The sequence below is a fragment of the Charadrius vociferus genome, unplaced genomic scaffold, assembly GCF_000708025.1.
Source record: "Charadrius vociferus isolate BGI_N301 unplaced genomic scaffold, ASM70802v2 scaffold259, whole genome shotgun sequence".
Taxonomy (NCBI): domain Eukaryota; kingdom Metazoa; phylum Chordata; class Aves; order Charadriiformes; family Charadriidae; genus Charadrius; species Charadrius vociferus.
Window position 1 is genome coordinate 1,213,095 of NW_009661368.1, and position 22,124 is coordinate 1,235,218.

Sequence of the window (22,124 nt, forward strand, 5' to 3'; positions counted from 1 at the left end):
GTTAACCGCTCCGAGGCTTTTTGCAAATGAGCACGTAGGATAAAAATTGAACTATAACTTTTTTTTTTAAAGCAGGACTAATTAGACAAGTAAGAACTCTGAATGAGGCTGTAAAGATGTTGGTTTCTTGCCAAAGATATTTTCTTTTTAAAATCATAAAACCATAGGGGTTTTTTTCTGTTTGTTTGTTTTGTTTTCCAAGATTTTAAGCTAAGATTTAGGAAAAAAAAAAAAAAAGAAGATACAGCCAAATAGAGCAGTTACTTGCTTGAATAATTAGAAAGAACATTAGTCATACTTGGGAGTTGGAAAGGTGCTTCTCTATGTGGGCAAGGCAAGTAAACAACATGCTACCATTTACCTGTTTCTTGTAGAGCTTAAGTCACTGTAACTGCAGTCACCCGGCCGTGCTTTGGGGAGAGATCTCCAACAAACAGTCAGGCATGAGAAATGTCAATTCTTTAACTTATTAACCCTGGATTTTTAGCCCCATCAAAAGTTGCTACCCGGGAAATTCCTATTAGTGGTCATACCAGGATCAGAAGTGACTTGTGAACCTCCTTCCCTTTGCATAGCACACGAAAAAAGGGGGAGGACAAAACTGCATGTGTCGGGACCAGACCAGGCAGTGCGGATTCACAGGCAGTTGCCGGCTCAGCCTACAGCAGCCCTCAAGCTGCTCCGTCCAGTGCCCTTCCCTGGGGCAGACTGGGAATGTTTCCCTGCCTGCTCTGTTCAGCCAAGCTGGGTACAACAGAGATCCTGTCCCCTAAATTAGAGTTGTTACAACAGTACAAGGAAAGAGCTGGTTGCTTTTGCACATTGCTCCCAGCTCACAGAAGAGTTTGTGGAATGAGAGCGGCATCATCAATCAATCACTATTCCCAGCTATACAACTCACCTTCGCCTTCCAAGGAGTTACTGTAGAGAACCAAGGTAGGAATTTGAAGAGATCCTTCTGATTGCAGCAGGTGAGGAGCATTTTTCCCCAGCTGTTCCTTTCAGAGGGGTGGGCTCTTCATTCCCTAGGTACATGCCCACACAGCAGTGGCTTCACAGTTCTTAGCATGGAGCTTCTTCCAAGTCCCACACGGCAGCGAGCACCTCTCTAGTGGGGCTGGGCAGGTGTTTGCCAAGCTTTTGGAAAGGGAAAGCATTCATGGTTGAAAGTTAGTGCATGGAAGGACTTGGCAAACCTAGACCGAGAAGATGACTATGGAACCCATGATGCTCACAGAACACCTGGACTCACATGCCCGCACCTATCGACTCCTGGCTCAGCTGGAGGACGCAGCTATGCTGGTGAATAACTCCAAAACACACCAAATCAAAGTCACACTGCTTTCTCTCTATATCAAGTGATTCTTTCGTGCGAGGTCAGAGTGAATTGCAGTTTAGAGCAATATTCTTCTATCTAAAGACAACCTACCACCCACTGTCAGGACACTGGCAGAAATGAACATATAAACAGATAGCATTGGTTTCAGTCACATTAGGACATAAGTTGGTTTATTAATAACAACAATTAACTAATCTAATTAGACACCTGTCCATTAGGTTTGGGATGGAAACCCTAATACAGTCATTCGCTATGTCATATGATGGCTGAACTAAATAAAGATGATAAAGAAAGGCTATCACTGTTTTGAAAAGGTGGTTTTTATCCCTTTAATATCACTGCCAGGGGAAGGGAATCTGATATTATGTCCCAAACACAATTTACGATTCATTACTAGGGCTCTGGCCACACCCAGCAGCTAATCTAGAATTTCACACATTTAATGAACTTCATACTTGAAATATGTGGTCTGTAAAATCTGATTTACACTGTTGTTAAAATAGTTGGTGTTTGAAAGAAAATATATTTTAAAGTATGTATTTGTGCACAAAGTTTGCCTTTTTTTTTCCCCCTCTAAAAAATCCAAACCCGGTCATTAATTTACCCCAAAGCATATAAAACGTTCCCCGCAGCGTAATTTCTAGTGCAGTATTTCTTTCAGCACCTCAGATTTACTCACTATGTTTCTACAGGAGCAACTGCAATCAGTTATACAAAGGAGCAGAAACCCCCACAATGTAATTGTAGGTACTTCAGTCGGTAAGTTAACTTGACAAGTCAGCTCATGATGGAGTCCAGGGTCTATAATTAGTCCTTACCTGCCACCATCGTAAAACCCCTGCATTAGGTCAGTCCTTGCTTGGGCCGTACAAGCAGGACCTTGCAATCCCAGTTCATTCAAGCATGTTAGCTTTTTATTGGATGTTAACACCTGATATTTCCTTCGGGCTCTGGTTTTACTGAATGGCTTTGTAGCACTACGTTCTTCAGAGCTGGAATGGCAACAGGAGCGGAAAGAAAGAATAGTGGGAACCCGCATAAATCACTGCCCTGCACAGCGTCCTGACAGCGAAAGATCACAAAAGACACTGAGGCTGTTGAGGGAAATAGCTGTCGTTCACATGTGAATTACAAGATGTTTCTTTCTGTTGAAGGCTATCTATGGTGAACACTGCACCTGTAAAAATTAGTTCCACACTTCAGTAACAAGGACTCGCAAGAATTCGACTCAGACTCGAACAAAACGTGAGGATTGTGTGAGGGTGTGGATGAACACGACCTGCTCGTTTACACCAGCCGCGGGTCTTCCGCCGAGATACCAACACTATGCACTCTTCCCATCCGATTTTAGAAAGATTTTCTCTTACAGGTTAGTGTTGCAAATAGCAATTTCACTTAGGAAATTTGTTTTCTGGCTCATTTCTCCTTGTGTATAGGAAAGATCGGATATCAAAATCTGATCAGCAGGAGGCCTGAGAGTTCCTAGAAGCAAAACTGGGCAGCTTCGAATCAGACTTTAGGCTGGCGCTAGTTTCGGCCCAAAATGTAAACTGTCGCTTTGGTTAACTTATCTGGATCCAGCTAAAAGGCAGCAATGCATCTTGACAAATAAATAAAAGGATACTAAAGATTGGAAAGAGGCATATCTGGAGAAAGCAAGATAGACGAGGGGTTGATAACATCTAACCTTGCTCTTTTAGAAATTTTTTTCTTACTCTACAGCCCAGCTGTGGGGGTGGAGAAGGCCCAAGTCCCTATGCCACACTGCAAATAATAATTGATAAATGCTTCTTTGGAGTAGCTCACAGCAGACAATGATAGTGTAGAACCTGCTTAAAACTGGTCTTCCCCTTCTCTGTGGGTTTTACTTACCTTGGACACAAATAAATAGAGGTAAGGAGAAGAACCAATGTTTCCAGCTCACATTTTAGGCAAAAAAAAAAAGGTCCTTGCTCTTGTTTAATTTTATTCATCTTCCATGTTAAAATCACTTTTCTGTTTGTCATTTGGCTTAAAGTAATTGTTCCAGGCTAGAATGAAGCCAAGATAGTATACTAAATAATTAAAGCTACATTAATAAACAGCAGGATGTAACTGCTCCACTTATGCTTACAAATGAAATTAAGAAAAGGATCTCATGTGCGAATCAAGTGATTTGTAACCACACCTACGTGCAAAGGCAATGTGTACACACACGTGGAAACTGGGCACAAGCACTGCGCGGGCTGACACCCACGACGCTGCCAGGGGGAATTCGGGAGGTGAACCTCGGGTGGGCAGGGTGCTGCCTGGCTCTCCTGGGCCGCCCTCCCACCAGCCTAGCTCCAGCAGCAAGAGCTCTCCTCGCTCGCGGTGCAGGCTCACGCCAAGGCTGCCTCAGCAAGAGAGTGGTTAAAACGCCGGCTGCTCTTCCCTAGGGCTCGGAAATGGTGTGCTGGTTGTCAAACATAAGGAGAACAGGATGGAACCTAATAGAGGTGCAGCTGGAGAGCAATAAGCATTTCCAGCAACATCTCCAGGGCAAAGATCCTACCTGGTAGTGGCCAAGAGGACCACTGGCAGCGCTGCTGCCCTCGCAGCAGGATGATGAGCTGCTGAATTCACCGTCTGCTGCGGTCCAGAGGTCGCTCCTCGAAGGTCCTAGCCTTTAACTCCCAGAACAAGATCAAAGCCTAAGGTAATAAAAAAAACATTGAAAGCACGACCCATTCAAGCTCCCAGTCCCAAATCGGCACCCTGACCTGCCCAGGAGAGCCAATTCACATGTGGGACCTTCCTGACCAGAGGGACAGCGATGGCTCTGCCTGCGCTGCTGCGGGACGGCGGTCACAGCAACGGCAGACGCAGGACACAGCCATTCCCTGGAAACCACCGCAGCAGAGCAGAGATGCTGTCAGACAGAGGGAGTGCCGATCCTTATAAATGTGCCTTTTATTCAAAACCTTAATCTCAAAATTATCTTGAGAAGCGTGCAGAGGAGCCCTGCCTGGCAGGCAGCATCCCTCACCTTTCCCAGCGCCGAGCAGCGTTTCTTTCCATGGCCACTACACCGCTGCTGCTGGAGCAGGTAACATGCTTCACCGAGACCATTACGTGGCATTTGATATAACAGTATTGCTGCCGAATGGTTTGTTCTCATTTTAAATAGGAATCCCAAACAATAGCGGTTTCCATCACTTTTTGATGAGTCACACATCGTTGAAATCTGCCACCGTACAAAACGAATCCGAAGGGACATGTCCTAAAACCAGAAGAGCCAGCACAGGACAGATCTAACGGCACAGAAATGTAACGCCTACAGCAGAGCTACAACATGGCTTTTTCGGAGCAGATGTGACACACATGAGTAAATACGCTGCCTGCTGAAGTCTCAAGCACCGGCGATACCCCCTTCCTAGCTGCCCACCAAGGTGCGCTCCGGCAGCACTTCCGAGCTGACGAAGCAGAATGACCCAGTACAATCAATTCACCTCTACTCATGCTCTTAATTTATATTGTGGGTAATTCTACTTTTACCCTGGTAAACAAGTTTCTGGATATGGTTAAGCTACTCAGAGTGTACATTTAAAATAAAATCTGTTTCACATAAAAGGACAAATGAGAATGACTATTACCCCCATATTTAATGCGCTAAATTCTTTTGCACAGATTGTTCTTGTTACTACTTCTTTCTGTGAGAGAATCTGAACAGCACACAATATTCCTCCTTACGTGCACAATTACAGCAAGCCAAGAGAGGGAGGCTTTAAAGTGGGAATGCAATGATTTTAAAGCCCTTTTTTGTAACCCACTCACTCAATAACAGTTCGGTCTTGGGCCACAGAGGGAGGAAGAGCAGCAGAGAAGGACATTCTTCTGAAGGCCAGATCCTGCAAGATCCTCACCATCCATAACTTTAATTACAAGCAGTAACAATTTGGAGATTCACCACGTAACCTAGAGAGCCTGACACCACCCAGAGAGTTTTAAAGCCAGGAAATACCAGCTCGTGGCCCAGGGAAACCACAGCATCAGTTTTGATGCTGACCTTAAATAGGTGCTGGACCAGGACTCAGTGCTGCCACTAACTGCTGTCACGCTCAGCAAAGCTTTCCCTTGCGTTACCTTTTTGCAGTTGCAGCAACGCTATTTCTGCAGCCAAGTGCTGCTCATGCTCTCTGAAACGCACAGCTTTCACCTGCAGTTGCACAACACTTCGCACAGATGTAATTTGGATCTGCAGTTCCAGGTTTAAGATAGAAGACCCCGGCAAATTTTTTTGGATTTGGGTTTATCAATACTCCACAGGTTTTTTTGAAGCCTGCAATCCCATTCATAATTTCAAAACACACATCTGAATACTCTGTGGAATAAGTAACTTTCCTATAGGATTGACTCCAATGTTTAAGGTGGGGAGACAGTCTAATAATCAAAACAAGAATATTGTTCTGCACTCCGTGCTCCGCTGTGGTCTTTGGGTACAGCCCAGAGACCACAGATTCCCTCTGCCCGTCTCCTGCCTGTGAAACAGGAACAGGAGCAGTTACCTTCCTCTAGTGAAGCTTTATCATGACGACGATATTTAATGCTGCAGTAACGCAGTGGAGAAGAGGCAGAGTAGGTGCGCAGCTGCCACGTGAGCCATCAGAAGGCAAAGACAGAGGGTACATCGATGAGGTTTTCCTCTCTCCAGATGGTTTAAGGTTAGAGGAAGCTTCTCAACATCTCCACACAATATGTGAGGCTCAGGGCCATAGTAAGATACCCAGTTAGCAGCCAGCACCTATTCTTTTTTTTCTTTTTAGAAGAAAAAACAACAAAAAAAGACATGCTAGTGTCTAGTGTATAATACAACCACAATTTGAAAAATAAGGCCGGGCATTCTTTGGTAAAGCCTAGGCTGAAAACTTATCCCAGGATGCGTGATCTTCCAAAAATCTGCCAACCCCTGCAGTGTTCAAACTTCTTGTATGACCACAGCCACATGAAGAATGAAATTAAACTCCATGGAAATCTTTGACATTTCTACCATTATGCAATGTTTGGGTGAAAAAAAAAAATTGCAGAAATTCTCCTTCCCTTTCCAGAGTGAGTTTAGAAAAACTATTTCTAGCTTTTTTTAATTACACATTTCACCATTAAAAAGAAACCATCCATAAATTAAAAGAACCACTAACTAGGGCTTATGTAACCCATTTAGAGTGGGAAATTGGTAACACTTGGGAGTGAAGTCTGTTACTGTGATTTCTGGAGTCTACAGCATTCATTTGATGTGTGCAAACATCACAAAAATTGTTTATTTAATATTTGCATCTTAACTATTTTATATAAAAGAAGTTAATCATGGAAAAGGTTAAGATGCTGGCATCTGCGTCCTATAGAATCTACAAGAAAATATTAAATAAGTGTTTCATGATCTGAGGGATAAGTTTATCACTGCTGTAGTGAAATAGTCTCCCAAGTTATAGATTTACTTTATCCAATTTTTTTTTTTTTTGAGAGTTCTTATGGCTCTATTACATTTTTGGTAGAAAACTGTCATACTGTGTTCTTAATCAACGCTATTGAAGTTTCTGCTGCAGAGAACATGCAGTGCTCGACTCCTGCCTCTCCCCCCGGTTTTGACCCAGCAGCGGGGCCGCCAGCCCCCGCCGCGGGACTGCTGCTCTGCCCAGCCAGTTACTGAATCAAACCTTCAAGTGTGGAGAACATTCCAAAAATAGCTGCTCCTAAACGCTATTGCATCATTGCTTTTCCAAAAGCAGCATGTATATGTTTCAAACGAAAGACTTTCTCCTAATTCACAGAGGCGGGCACCAGCAGGAACAACCACCTTCTCCCTAGTTGGGGTTGCACCAAAAATTGCGAGGACGATTCGACCAGAATTTTCCTGACTGAGCTGAGTCTCTTGAAACTGAATTTAAAAATTACAGGGCTTGTTTAAAATCCTCAGGACAGTTGGGTACCCTGGACTAACCGGTTGTAGAAAAGGCCGCAGCAAAGCTGCAGCCCGAGGCTGAAGTCCCACCTGGCAGTGGCAGCCCCAGGTCCTCTCTCCGGAGCGGTGGCAGGAGGGCAGCGGGGCCAGTGACCTGCCCGTGCCCAGTAGCTGCTTCTCTGCTCCACACGGACCTCACCCACACTGTTAAATTGCAATGATGACTTGCAGAAAGCAATCTTGCAAGAAGTCACTGAGAAAGTGAAGGCCAGCAGAAGCTTACACCAATACTTCAAAAAAAAAAAAAAAAAAAAAAAATACAAAAAAAACCCCAAACCCAAACCAAACAAAAAACTCCCAAACAAACAAAAATACCACCACAATCAACCCCTCCTACCAAAAAAAACCCCAAACCCTTCCTGTTAAGACCGTTAGGAAACTGTTTATAACAAAGAAATTAATGAAGTGGATCTACACTGATGAGCAGAAAGTATTGACCACCTCTCAGAGAGGCATTTCCCATATAGACAAGTTAAAGGGCCACAATGCAACTTATATACTCACAATTCTGTCAGCACACAACTTGGACTGATCATGCCAGGACTAACTCAGGTGCATCATACACAGTGTGTATGGATGAAGGAAAGAAGTTGCATAAAATTTATTTTTCCACCTTGTTTTACAACATTCCCTTTTAAGTTTTTACACATCTGCAACATATAACTCCACAGAACAATAGATAATTGGCATTCATATTTCTCTTGAATCAAGAGTATTTACACGTTGTTTAACTAGATGACAGGTACAAAACATCGGCACCACAGTAAATATCATTTTGACATCAGAATCCATTTCCCCAATTAAAAATTAAATTAACTTAACATTTATTTTTTTTAACAATTTCAACAATTAAAAATGTTCTCAAAGGCATATAAGTACACAAGTTGTAGTAGGCAGTAGTAATGGACCATATTGGCAAAGCTGTAGAACCCAGGATTTCATGCAAATCAAAGAGCTTATTAATTATGAAATAACTAATAATAAATAAGAAGTAAAAGAGCCCACCCGGCTCATGCTGAAGATTTTAGCGGGCACCGGACTGGCCCCAGCAACTGTGGAGATGAGTCAAACCCCATCCAAACAGGGGTGTGCAAAGCACTGGTGAGGGTGAGCTGCATGCGATGGGAGTTCTCACCCCGGTTTACAGCACTCCTTGCGCAAATCAAGGATTTAGGACGCACCAGATGGTGCAGCAGCTTTCTTCAAAAGATAAAGCCAAAAGACAAGCCTTAGGGATTCACAACTCTCCGGGGCTCCCTGACAAACTCAGCTCAACTACAGCAAAATTTTCCTCGGCAGTTGCAGAGGACGAGAGAGGTTGTCACAGTGTTTAATTGTGATGGTTCAGTAGACCACAGAAAAACACTGCCTTTGGTGCTGCTCAGTTTGGCCCAGCCACAGCTGTAGCTCTCAGCACGTAGTTCTCAACAACGAGGGGCCACCAGGGACGTCACTCATCACTCCCCAGCCCAGTTCTGATAAGACCCTGCACAGATTTAAGCTGCTGCTGTTGAATAAAGAATGTGGCATTTCAATTGCACTACGAGCTGAGCAAAACAAATGTTTGCAAAGATAAACAGGACAAGCTCTATGGAGGAAACAAATACAGAGTTAAAGAAAAAACAAACAAACAATGAAAAGAGTTGCCAATTACTGGAATTACTGCAGAGATGCAAGAAGAGAAGAGTATATGTCACAAAGCCTCCGCGTTAACTAACCACCGCAGCAGCACAGCACAGAGCGTTGGCTTCCCTGAAGCAGCCACGGGAAGCGAGAGCACACTGTGAGACGTACACCGCTACCCCACAGCATCACTGGGAGCACAGTCCCAAAGCACACAAGTTATATGAACTGCTACAGTACATAAACCAGAACAACAAAAAAAGGAATAGGAAGAGCATTAAGTAAGGCTACAAACAAGATACTACATAGAGCAAGAAAACAATGCTTCACTCCCAATAAGCAGATTATGAGCATACTAGAGGAAAAAGACTAAATTAAATTTCCAGCAGAGAATCCATTTATTCAAATGTACAGTAAGTATGAACATATGTATTAAACTTTGCTTTTAAAAACATTTTTTAAATAACTTAAGAGAAATAGATTGCAGACATAAAGTGCTAAACTTGAAAAATACAACAATCATTCCTCTTTCCTGCTGTTTGTTAGATGGCAGTTTTAATTTTCTGATTGCTTTTAAAAAATGCAGTGTATACCCGGACAGAAATGACTTCCTGGATTTACAACCTTGTGCAAAAAAAACTAGCTGCAAAGGAATATAATTTGCACTCCAAAACACAGCTACAGATTACTATCAATTCTATTAAATACGCGTTCCTTATTAAAGTTAGGATTCAATAAATATAACCGAAATCACAAGTCACTCCCTTTCTTGGTGTAAGCTAATATTTTGCAAATATGGTCCACTCAGTGTAAACTGTATTGACTTCAGGAAACAGTGAATTCTACCATATATACGTCTCAAATATTTACATACAGTAGCATGGCACTGTCATTCTTGCAGGACATTTAACTACTAATACACACGAGATAGGGACAGGGCTTTACAAAGACAGGTACTGTGACGTGTTTGCCAAGAGGGACTTGACCCCTCACTCACAAGAAGTTGCCAAAAGAAATTCTCGATTCTTGTATTTGAATCTACTTAAATCAAATGCTGACTGGGGACTCCAGAACACCTGCATGGCCCACGCAATCCAGGAGCTGTAGCAAGTCATGATAAAGACAACATTAAGTATCTTTTTGTCAAAGTGGCATAATTCACAAAAGGCTGTTGGCCAACTCCCCCACAAGTGGGCTGTTCAGGCACTGCTTTTCCTCCATGAGACAAAGTGTTGGACTTCTAGGGCTGTTCCCAACAACAGCATGCATGTCAAATAGGTAGAAATGTATATTATTATTATTTTTAGGAGGGGGGAAAAAAAGAGAAGAGGAAAGAAATGGCAAAATATTCAAAATATTATGAAAGGGGGAATACTAAGAATTAGCTTTCCTTAGCCAGTAGGTTGTTTCTGAAGGCGACTGCTGTATGTTGGGACTTCAGACAAAAGCCTAATCAGAAGACTGGCACAAGAGAAAACCAGTGAGTTAGATTAAAGAGTGTTTGCTGTTCTTATTCCTGAATGATTTTGAAACATAATTTTCTAAATTAAGAGAGAGCTTCCCCCCCATGAAATAACAAGGTCATATGGACTTGCACCTCTCTCTCACCCCGACCCACACGCATTACGAAGGACATCCAAGTTTTCCCTATATCTTCTGGAAATGCTTCCCTTCCTCTTTGATATTTACTCACAGGAACCGAGAGCAAGGAAGGCAGGTCAGGTTCTGCAAAACATTCCCCAGAGCAATCACCACACAAGCCATGGCTATCTGAGATCTGAAAATTTAAGACGTACCACTATGGGTCAACACAGACTCCAGCTCTCCTTTTAAAACAACACTCCCATTTTCCACCGATTTTCACACCAGACCTTTTAATGCATCATTGTGCTCCTTGCGACAGTGGAATGCCTGTAGCAATGGCAACAGAGGCTGGCAGCCCGTTAAAGAGGTTCAGCACGGCGCAAGGACAACCAGGGAGCTTCTGCTCCTCACACTGGTGTGGTTGCCCTGACCTGGAAGCGCGGCCTTGAGAGAGGAGAAGGGAGCTCCGGCTCTGGGCTCTGCCCTCCCTGGTCCCTCCACGCAGCCAAGCAGTGCCAACTCCAACGGTGGTTTTTGTGATGTGGAAATGAGACAGCAAGCAACTAATTTGGCACAGAGTAAACAGCCATTAGATGAGGATGGCTGCCAGTAAAAGCTCATCTGTGTTTGATGCAGGGACCCAATGGTAAAGGGTTCTTGTAACTCTCTGTCATTCTCCTCAGCAGCCTCAGTAGGTGTTGCTCTCCTCACAGTGTTATAGTGGGGGTCAATGCTTATTGTAACAACAGAACTCACCGAGTTTAATTTTTGAAAATTAAAAATCAGTAAGTTTGCTTCGCACACGAGCCTAACCCCTTTGTATGAACCCCACGCCTGCCTCTGTGATTCAGGTTTGGTACTTAGAGCAAAGCCAGCACAAGGTTCTCAAAAAACTGCCTCTCTGCAGGGAGCGTGTCATGAACATCCACCTAGGAGTGCCTCAGCTTATTTGCAGCTCATCTTTGCAGTTTTACCCTAACAGGAAACAGATTTCGTGTAGCTGTGAGGAGTAGCAGCTCTGTGACCTTTCCTTTCAGTCTCCAAGGATTCAAGACACGTCTGCCACATTGTCTGCAGAACTCTACGAGTCTCTTCTCACGTTGTCGACACATTTCAAGTTTGATCAACTGCGAATTTCTTTTCCAAAGAAGATTTGCTTTAGTTTAGATAATTTTCTCCTATACAAATAAATACAGAGTAAAGCTATTATGTCACCAGCTCCTTCTAACAGGAAGCACAAAAGCTAAACAAAACTGAATTTCTTCATTTTGGATTACGTTTCTCCATATTTATCAATGGCTGGATACCTCCAAAATCACTAGGGTGACTGACCACATTTCAACTGAAGGAAAATCTCAAACATGCTCAGATTCTCAAGTGTGTGTAGATCCGACATGCTGGAGCCCCATTATGGAAACAGCATGCCGTAAATCAGGAATAAGCTGTCAGCAGTATAGTGCATCACCTACATTAAGGGATTTCCAAGACGTAAAAAAGAATGTAACTACTAGATGTAGATAAATAATATAAACCAACACAACACAATGTAAGGAACAGCACAGATACTTTTTAAAGTAACTTGAGTTTGTCAAATGTAAATTCCAAGGTCAGTTAGCAGCTTTCAGATACTTTTAACCATGCATGAGAAACCCATCGTCATCAGTTACACGCATTTGACCCCAGTTAAGATGAATAAAAGAGACAAAAGCTGGATGAACTAACAAGTGCCTCTGCCCTCAAAAAAACTCCCTTTTATCATTAGGTTTCCATTCACGGCAGTTGTGAAGTCTTTTTCAATAAAGCAGCATGTAATAGAGATTACCACATGATCCTTATGCAAATATCGGACGTATTTGTTATAGTAACAACTACATGATTTTGTCTCTCAGCCATGGGCAGTGTCTGTCTCTGGTGTGCCAGGAGAGCAGCCCTAGGACGTGAGCTTTGAATAGCTTGGTGGAGAAAACCTTCGTCTCAGGTACTTCAGGACGTAGAGGGGAAGGCAGCTCACCAGAGTGATGACAGTGACTTTCCACAAGAACGACAAAGTTGCAATGAAGTAAACATCTGTAAAAAGAAAAGAGCACAGAGTCCCTGATGACGGGAAGTACGTTCTCAGAAGAGGTGCAGAAAGTCAATTCGATCTACCAATGCTTCTTAAACAGCCTCACCTTCTCCACATGTAAATTTAGAGCTCATGGGATCCCTGGTCCCTCATTCTTCTGCCTTTCTCTTCCAAAAAGATACAGCTTTCTGCACAGCACATTTCAGTAAGACATGCAACTCCTCACAGGCAAGCGCCCATACAAACCCCATCTGAGATGGGGGTATCCACCTCCTGGCAACGTAAGCTTCCTGTAAACGGACTACTTGTCTTCGGACTCTGGGAACTGCCCTCTGCTACTTTGCTGGTAATCCAGCAAACGCATCTGTCAATGCAGTTGTAATACCTCTGAATCGCTCCAAAAATAACTGAAGCATTGTTCAAAATGGAGCTGGCATACGAATATGCAAGAGAGATGGAGCTATGCAAGAGAGATGGAGCTGGCCCATTGGGAAGTGATCCTCATTGTCTTCAGAGTTAGCAGAGAGCTTTATGGAAGAAGTAGTGACATCTTGTGGTTCCCAAACGAAAACGGGAGCAAACCCTACAGATCTGCTATTTGCAACTAGACAGCTACTGGGGGAATCTGGAATTCCTCACCCTTTTTCCTTTAGCCAGGGAAAAGGATTAGCTCCGTTTCAGGCAAATAAAAAAAAAAAAAAAATCCAACAACCAAACTCTCAAGAGAAGGGCCCCAATGAAGCAGATAAAATAAGGTAAGTTTTAGGAGGCAGCTTCTTCACCCAGTTAAAAGATGAAATCTTTCAAACCAGCAATGGAGCCTTCAATCTGCAGTCGCAAGTTCAGCTCCAATATGGAAACAAAAACTGCCGTTACATATGACAGCTGATACATGGTGGAGTATGGATGAGGTTCACTGGGCGGTACACAGTCTACTGACCTCGTTTACCTCCTCTAGCATAAAATTATCTTTCAAGTGCCTTCAAATCAAATAGACCTTTTTCTGGTCAGAACCACTTCCATTATAGCTATTGTTGGCTTCATCAACAGCCTTTAAGCTCATTCCAGCTCTTTATAGTCCTGTTACTGTTCAGGTCATGAACTAACTGATTGGAGAAAAGGTGTTTAGCCTTACCAATAAACTCATGTAAGAAGACCAGAGAAGCTATGTAGCAGGAGAGACTAAGCAGCTCAGCCACTATCATGAGCCAGTGCCACGTCTGGATCGTCAACGCCACCATCAGTAACTCGGTGAGAATCAAGGACGTGAAGGAAATAGCAACAATGTGGACAAATTCGGATTCAAAGAGGAGAAGTGCTCCATACATGATGATGCTACCTGCAAGGGAATGGAACATTTGGGTATTTTATTGAAACATCAGTCCAAGCTCTAAAACCCAGTGCTAGGTCTTGGAAAGGCTGGAACACAATCATGCCTTGGGACTGTTTCTCACAGAGTCAGATGAATGCAATGACAATGAATCAGTTACTATTTAGGAGACAGAACTGATGAGAAGACAGGCAAAAGTTACAGTATAGATGCCCAGACATTTATAACCGTCTATCATATTCATAGACACATGGAGATAGGAAATTAATACACGTTATTTTGGCAACTGGAGGTTTCTAACATCACGAAACTCTATCCTCCCAGAAAGCAGCTGGTCACTAACTCAGAAGCTAAAAGATATCAAATACTTCTAAAACCTACTGCATTGCCTCAGTGCCCAGATGGAAGCAAGGTGTTGAAAAGCTCAGTGGATACAAGTTAGACTCTCTTTGCATTACTTTGGGCAAGTTCTCACCCCCTGACACTGCCCCCTAAAAGGAGCACACATTAGAGCACTGTTAATGATGTATTGTTTCGTGCTCCTGTTCTGCCTAGCCAGGGAATGCTCACAAGGACCCGCACGGCCACCTGCACAAATAACTCATGTTAGCAGCATGAGTAATCCGCACCAACATCCATCACACTAGGCTCGTTTCGGAAGGGAAAACCTGCAAGTGACTAGAGCTCGAGCCACAAAGTTCAAATCCAGCTGTGAACTTTCCAAAATTTAAGACTGTTCAAGTTCTCAGTCAGGCTCATCTCTGCTAGCAACTAGCCCAATTGTTTGGGCTGCTGTTTTCGAGTTAGTTAGCACATCAGAGGTGAAGTCACTTTAACCAAATATTGTAACCAGATAGTGGTCTTAGCTCAAGAAGAAATCTTTCCCTCAATGCATCACCCTCTGGCTTTAGCTTTCCACCACTTATGAGTTCTCTATAAATGCCTTGGCTTTGCCATCATAGTTCTACGGCATCACAAAACCATTAGCCCTGTTGTGGGGTTCTACCATATTAAATTTCAGAAGATAATGCCAAGAGAGCTTTTATATTCCTGGTTTCACTCCCTACTGAGGATGGTAATATCAATTAAATCAGTAAATATTAGCTGCTTATTTTGGCACATTTATTCTGATCCTTGTTGATAAAGGAGTTTTGGAAAACAAGAAATTTTGTCACAGAATCATATTGCCATTTTAGCTTAATAGCTCCACATTATTTACACGTTTTCCACAATTCCCTGATTAACACTTACATAAACTATTTGAGTTTGAGGTTACTTGATAAAAAAGGACAAACAGAAAGAAGAGACCTTCTTAGACATATACCCCAATTACTACCTCCACTTTTGGAAAATAGATGCATTGTAATTAGATATTTGTTTTTAGCAGCCAGATTAAAGTGTAAGGGGTATGATCAAGAACCTGAGCTTTACTCTAGTCCTTCATTACAGATGGCTTTTAAGTAACCAGAACTATTGCCACTTCTAATAGACAGCGCTTAGATAAAATACACAAAGCTACAGATTCTGTATTTTGCATGCTGACTGAATAACCAGTATAATCCATAGGTTTGAAAACCTTTTCAAAAGAAGGGAAGAGTCACAAATTCTACTTTACAGATGGAGCAATTAAAGCACTGAAAGGAACTTGCACAAAATTACAAAGGACGGTCCCATTGGGAAGACGCACAATGCTTTGAACTTCTACATCTTTGCCTACAACAGGGTTGACCAGTTGCTGCCAACATTTAGTTTTAGATAATTTCTTCCTTTGGTAATGCTGCCAACATTTGCCAAGACAACAAAAAATATTTATTCATTATCCCAAGGATGCATTGCTAAATTCACTTCATGCCTTACTTAACTTTCCACAATACAAACAATTAGATATTCTGTATTCATTAAAATGTCCAAAGGCACAAGCAGAAGTTGATTTCTTACCTTGATAGATGCTTATTAAGACCCATATTAAAAACGTTTTGTATGATAATGGTCGTCCCTAGGGAGGGGAAGCAAAAAAAAAAAAAAGAAAAAAGAGACAAAGCTCAGTTGAGTTTTCTTCTATAAACATTCACTTACAGATCAACCCAGCAATTAATAAAAGAGAATTTGAAGGTGATTTGGAAAGAAAACAAAACAAATCAACCAACCCTGAGGTACTGTCTTTTTATTCCCATTTTTCATGAGCATGAAGGAGGCCTGGGACTGCGGAAGCTCACTGCTTGCACAGTGCAGTACAACCTCGTCCTTACTGCACACACAATTAATTCAATGCAAAGATGTCTCACGAGTTTAGTCACTGTACTGTGAAATATAAGATGTGTGTATACACACACATATGAATATATTAATATTATATTTCTAGACACACACACAAATCACCATCATATTGAAGGCAGACAGGTTTTAATAAAAGCATCTCCAGCCAACACAGCTATACCAGTACAAAAAACCCCTATGTTTAGACCAGGCCTAAAGATGGTTGGAGAATTAGTGGTTTATGACATAAGAGACAACATACAAGTGAAACCAGATGGAGACTTATTCAGGCTGTTGGAAAAACAGGCTTTGCTTCTGACTGTATCTGTTTAGCAGAAATCCTTGAGGGAAAGGATCTGTTGAAGACTCAGTCCACCCTTTCCTTCAATTAAGAAAGATGTTCCCCGTCTGCATACCCCAGTTATTCCAAAAATTTTCCAGGAAGAAAAAAAAAAAAAAAAAAGAACCTAAGACAAGATTTACCTTTCTGATATTTCTATGGTAAACACCAAATAAAATTTTCTTTGTCTAAGGACAAGGACCTGACTTCATGCTAAAGCTACAAAAACAGCACAGCAACCAAACCTTTAGGTCCCTTTAGATCATCCTCAACGCAAATTTCGATTCAAGAAACTATGTGATAACCTCCTCCCTCCATAAAATAAGCACATCCCTTCCCCCCACCCCCTTGCCTGGCTTTAGGATAGTGCCAAATCCCTGACAATTTCTCTTTCCCCTTTATTTTGGAACAAATTGGTAATATTAAATCCTTAGAATTTCCCACAGAATGGAACTTCTATTTCCCCAGCCGTTTTTAATAAATTGCATTTCATGTAGCATTCAATAACAAACTGCCAGGAAATCTGGTTATATCTGTTAATTCAAATTTGCCTTTAAAACAATTTTGCCTGACAACGCACGATAAAGTTCTGTATCTACTGGTAATATATTTGACTTTACACATTTAGAGAGTTTCAAACCAAGACAGAGATCTTGCCTTAAACCAAAACAGACAAGCAAGAGACTCTCGCACCTTAAGAAGATCTTTGTAAAGCTCTGGGTACAACATTGCAACTTCAGATTTAACATCCTTGTCCAGGACTAGAGAAAACACTGGGAACATCGTGTAAATTGTGGAGTACCTGGGAAGAAGGTGGAAGACCAGTAAATTATCTAAGGTATAGAGGAGCAAACAGAAATGCTAGTCTTCAGAAAGCAAATACAGCATTCTTGAAGTACCAAATGACGTATGTATTATAAAAACTTGCAAATGGAACGCACCAGAGTTTTGCACGTCGGAAAAACCTGCAGAATTTGCTTTTTGAATGGCTTTTGATTGGAAACACTCATACACAGACGATTGGTTCAAGTATTGCAACTTGTGTTATAGGGTTATTAATAGAGCCAAGGACAGACCTGTCCCCACCCCGAAGTCTGCTCTACCGTTCAGGCTTGATCCTCTTTGCATCAGAAGGCAATGGAGATAATTAAAAAAAAAAAAAAAAAAAGGACAGCAAATTTATGTACTCAAAAGTCTATAAAGTCATGGGAAAGTGTAATCCCAGCATATTTTAGACAGGAACTGATTCCTCCTGGTAAGAGGTTGGGTTGTCCCCCCTTTCTGAGGCTGTCAGGAGCTGGGCACTGGCTGTCAGTGCTACGCAGGTGTAGAGCATAACTGTCCCTCTGCTTTTGACTAGGATCGAAGAAGCGCTTCCTGAAGGTTGGTTTGCTTCTCATGTTCTGAATGTGACAAACTGCCCTTTTGGAAAGGCTTCTAGAAGTACTTGTGCTGCCTCGGTGGCATTGCTCAGCGCAGAGGAACAGAAAGGGGACAAGGACCACAATCATCTTCTGAAGTGGTGTTGTGAAACATGCAGAGTGAAGACGTGCATGCCTTGCATGTTAATTAGCCCAAATCTACTCATTATGCCCAGGTTTTCCCCACCATTAGTAAAAAGTGAACTCTTACCCAATGATGAGAAAGCCTTGGTAGAGAGGAACTGACGCAAAGTAAAATACTGATGAGAAAACAGCCTAGAAAAAAGAAATAAGCTTTTCAGTCATTAGATACTGAAGTAAAAGTAACGGCTTAAAAATATACCCTGTTCAAACTGGAATGTACTTGAAGCAGGTTCTCCAAATTCCTGAAATGAATGCAGAAGAATGTAGTATCAACCCTTTTTATTCCTACGCAAACCCTGGATGAAAGCTATGTTTAATAGCAAACACTGGAGAGCTGGACTTGGAAAACATTTTGTAACATAACTCCACAGAAAAGAACATAAGGAGTTTCCTCCAGAGCCCACTGGTTTGATCAAAGCCATCCAGATGCTGTGAAGGACAGGTGCGTACTTATTTATGCCTGGACAATGCCTTCCCAACGTAAAGAGCAAACACTTGCCAATACAAAATCCAAATAGTTCAAGATTAATTTTTCTTTTGTCACAAGTTATGGGCTTATTTTCTGTTCTTGTTTTTAGCTGCCGGGTAAGCTAGAGTGTCCCCTGAGTTTGAACCTTTTGTCTCGATGTATCCCTCTCCAATGTGTTTATTCTAAAAAGAGAGTAGGGCAGAACCATCTCAAAAATATCAAGTGTTTTACTTAAAAAAAAAAAAAAATTAGTGTTTTTAAGGAATATATCTGTATGCTATGGTGTGGAAATGCAACTCCCAAAGAGTAACCTCTGTCCTTAACTGTAACTTTCACCCAAGTCACCACAGCTAAGAATGGGACTTAGCTCATGAACTTATAAAGTCTCTTTCAACTCTCCCTGCTAACTGGCAATTGCATTTTTATTACGCTGAGGCTCAGCACACATAAACAACGTCAGTTTTGTGAATACCAAATCTGTTTCTAAGGTTCCTTTTGAAATGGAGAGGAACAGACCACCTCCACGTGGCTGCAGCAAGATGCTGAACGCTTGGGAAGGTTCACATGTGCTTCAGCAGCCTTTGTGCACGGCTCCTCTGAACACCCCACAGCACACCAGACACAGCTTCCCGGAACCTCAGTCAGGGTCTGAGCCAGGTCCTCCTCAGTTACCTAAGTAAGGCCTTCAAATAGTGAGGCTGAAATTAAAACACATCTGAAAGTAAGTGCACTTTGTCAGCAGAGGCCTTGACAGTATTGCCCTGCTTCAGATGCTCAGTATTTCCAAGCATTACTAAATAACAGCTGCATGAAAGCAGTGGTTTCTAAGGTAGACTATTGTTCGTCCAATTTTGAAGAAGCTGCTGATGTTTGTCCAATACCAAGAACCTTCTTATGTGTTTTCATTTCAAAGTAACAGCTTTGAATTACAACCCATGAAAATTTCCAGAATGAATAGTTGCACCCAAAATGAAACACAGAACCTTCACTTTTTTGATTCTGCTTTTCCAACTCTCCATTGCAAAAGCCCTCGTGACAGTCTGTTTACCTGCATTGTGCTGATGCACAGGCTCCTGTGGATTACAAACTGACTGAGAGCTGCAGACCGTTTGTAACTGTTCCTTCCGTGTACCATTAGTAAACGACCCAGATGTTTAAACTGAGTGATAGAGAAGTCGGCTGCAAGCGATGCCTGTTTTCCTTCCTGCGGACAACAGCAAGTAAAAGCATAGTGAGATCACTACATTATTTGAGACAAAAAAAATACCGTATTATTGTTTAGTTATCGCTGACAGAATTTCCAAGAAAATTTACAATACATTAGGTGGGGGAGAGTATTATCTCAGCACTTCTGCCTTCCACCGTGGCTTTTAAGCAAAGAGCAAAAATATGAAGCGAATTCCCATTTGAACCCTGGCCTCCAACTGCAAGCAACCCTCTGGATTATGATTCACAACACGCATGTTAACGTGACACTCATATCAAGTCCGTTCTGAACACAAATTCTCAGTCTCAAAAGTTCACTCCATTTTAATGTTTTGGCTCACTGCAAGCGGAGTCCTTCCACTGCCGCCAAATCCAGTCTTGTCGCTCCAGGCAGCTCCACATGCAGGAGCCAGAGCTCTGACCCAAAGTTTGCTTTCTAAACTAATATAACCAGGTTTTAATTGTACATGTAGGGTGTATGTTATCAGAGCAATTACAACTCCAGCATTTGGAGCATCTGCGCATGACTAAAAAAGCCCAAACTAACCAAACTCAGGGAATCTGCCAAGAACCAAATAATGAACTTGAACTCTGTCAAATAGTAGTCGCCTTTACAGCCAAATTATTTTTCATGATAAGGCTATCAGTCTGATGACTACTCTTGTGGAAGCTTCTCGCTTTCTTGCACAAATTTCTGAGGACTCATTTAAGAGTTTGGTGCAAACTAGCTCCTGAATTGCCACAGGAAATCTTACTAAACACAAGGTAATCTCACCTTTCCTTCAACTCCAACACCACAGTCAGCCTCCTGAATCATGCTAACATCATTCCCTCCATCACCTGCAGGTCAGAGCACAGACAAGCGACATCGGTAGTTCAGCAACAGAGGCAATTTGCAACCCCACCAAAGGAAGAAACATTTAACCCCATCAACAAAAGCAGTATTTCAAATAGAAATCATGAATTTAAATTCTTAAAGAAGTCCCACAGGTCACTGATCACTTTATCTGACTCGTATGTGTACCATTGTATCTACAATGCTGAAATAAAGCTCACAGATGAACAATGGCACTTTACCTGATCAAGTTCAAGCTCCGTTTTGCAAAGATATCACCCCAAATATTTATGACTAATTTGTCACTGAAGTTGCCATATGCAATATTTCATCTTATCAATCATCCTGCAAAATCACTGTTCCCTAACTCAGCGTTTCCAGGCCATATAAGATGACACGGGACTGTTCACTCAAAAGAAGAAATAATAAAGACACCATCCTAGACAGTGACTCCTCTCTAGCTAGTCCCTTACCCACTGCACAGGTGAGTTTGCCGGTCCTTTCCTGGAGCAATCGCACAATCTGGGCCTTCTGTGTCGGAGCGCATCTGCAGCAGACAACAGCAGGGCACTGGCAAGCCAGCTCCATGAACTCATACTCATAGTATTTCAGACACACCTAATTTACAGAGATCAGAAGTGTCACCAGCGTCTGTGCTATGCAAGTTTCTTTAAAAAAAAAAATAAAAAAATCCTAATTCGGCCACAGTGTTTTGGGGCTGTTCCTGAACAGCCTGAGGGGTCTGGAGCCTACCTCCAGCGAGTCGCCAGAAATAACGAGAGCGCAGTCGTGTTTCCGACGGAAGGCGTTCAGCTCAAGGTGGGCTTCTCCACGGTTTGTCACCTAGGGAAAAAGATGGTAACTGAGGAAGTGTTTGCTTCATCGGGGTGAAAAAACAAACAAGTCTCAGACAGAGCAAAAGCAATATGGACAGGCAGCACACCGAGTTACTCAGAGCACACAGCAAGATAAACAAAAGCTCAGGGAATAGAAAGCTGGGCCAAAAGCATAAGAATATTCTGGGTCTGCTGTTGGAAAAACAGTTGTGGTCTCAGCAGCCCTCCTGTCCCAGAATTTGGGGTCCCAAACAAGTCTTGAGAGAGGGGAAGGTGGGTGTTACTCACTAGTCTGAATATATGGATGTCCTGTGTCCGTGTCACCAAATGTGCATTCTTGGCTGTACACGTGGCTGTTTCTAACTTATCCCCTGTCAGCATCCACACCTAAAATCCAAATATTTAATGTATTAAATACAAAACTTAACAACCACGTCTGCAGGACATCTAGAAGTACCACCTACCAGTTCAGGCATACAAATGGACTGCTATAACACACATACAAATTATTTTTCTAAAAAAGCCCTATTTTAAAACATACAAGAAAATTCTCACAGATGAAAGAAAGCAAAACTTTTGAAAAGGCTGAAACGCAAAAGAAGTTACAAACTATGTATAACATTTTTTCCCACCTGCAATATTTCAAGATTCTGCTGATAAACCCACAAAAAGCAAGCTAAAGAATGTGTATGCGTGTGT

General features: G+C 42.2%; 1 protein-coding gene across 1 annotated transcript in view; it reads right to left on the bottom strand.

Annotated features, from left to right (window-relative positions):
* Window positions 1-12,453: 12,453 nt before the first annotated feature.
* Window positions 12,454-22,124, bottom strand: part of ATP9A (ATPase, class II, type 9A) — a 50,119-nt gene continuing 40,448 nt past the window's right edge. The window contains exons 22-31 of the mRNA XM_009893493.1: window positions 21,714-21,812; window positions 21,343-21,432; window positions 21,063-21,207; window positions 20,530-20,594; window positions 19,597-19,752; window positions 18,147-18,211; window positions 17,208-17,316; window positions 15,857-15,914; window positions 13,724-13,927; window positions 12,454-12,590 (exon numbers count right to left, since the gene is read on the bottom strand). Of these exons, the coding sequence (XP_009891795.1) occupies window positions 12,454-12,590; window positions 13,724-13,927; window positions 15,857-15,914; window positions 17,208-17,316; window positions 18,147-18,211; window positions 19,597-19,752; window positions 20,530-20,594; window positions 21,063-21,207; window positions 21,343-21,432; window positions 21,714-21,812 (1,128 nt within the window). The remainder of the gene's footprint in view (window positions 12,591-13,723; window positions 13,928-15,856; window positions 15,915-17,207; window positions 17,317-18,146; window positions 18,212-19,596; window positions 19,753-20,529; window positions 20,595-21,062; window positions 21,208-21,342; window positions 21,433-21,713; window positions 21,813-22,124) is intronic.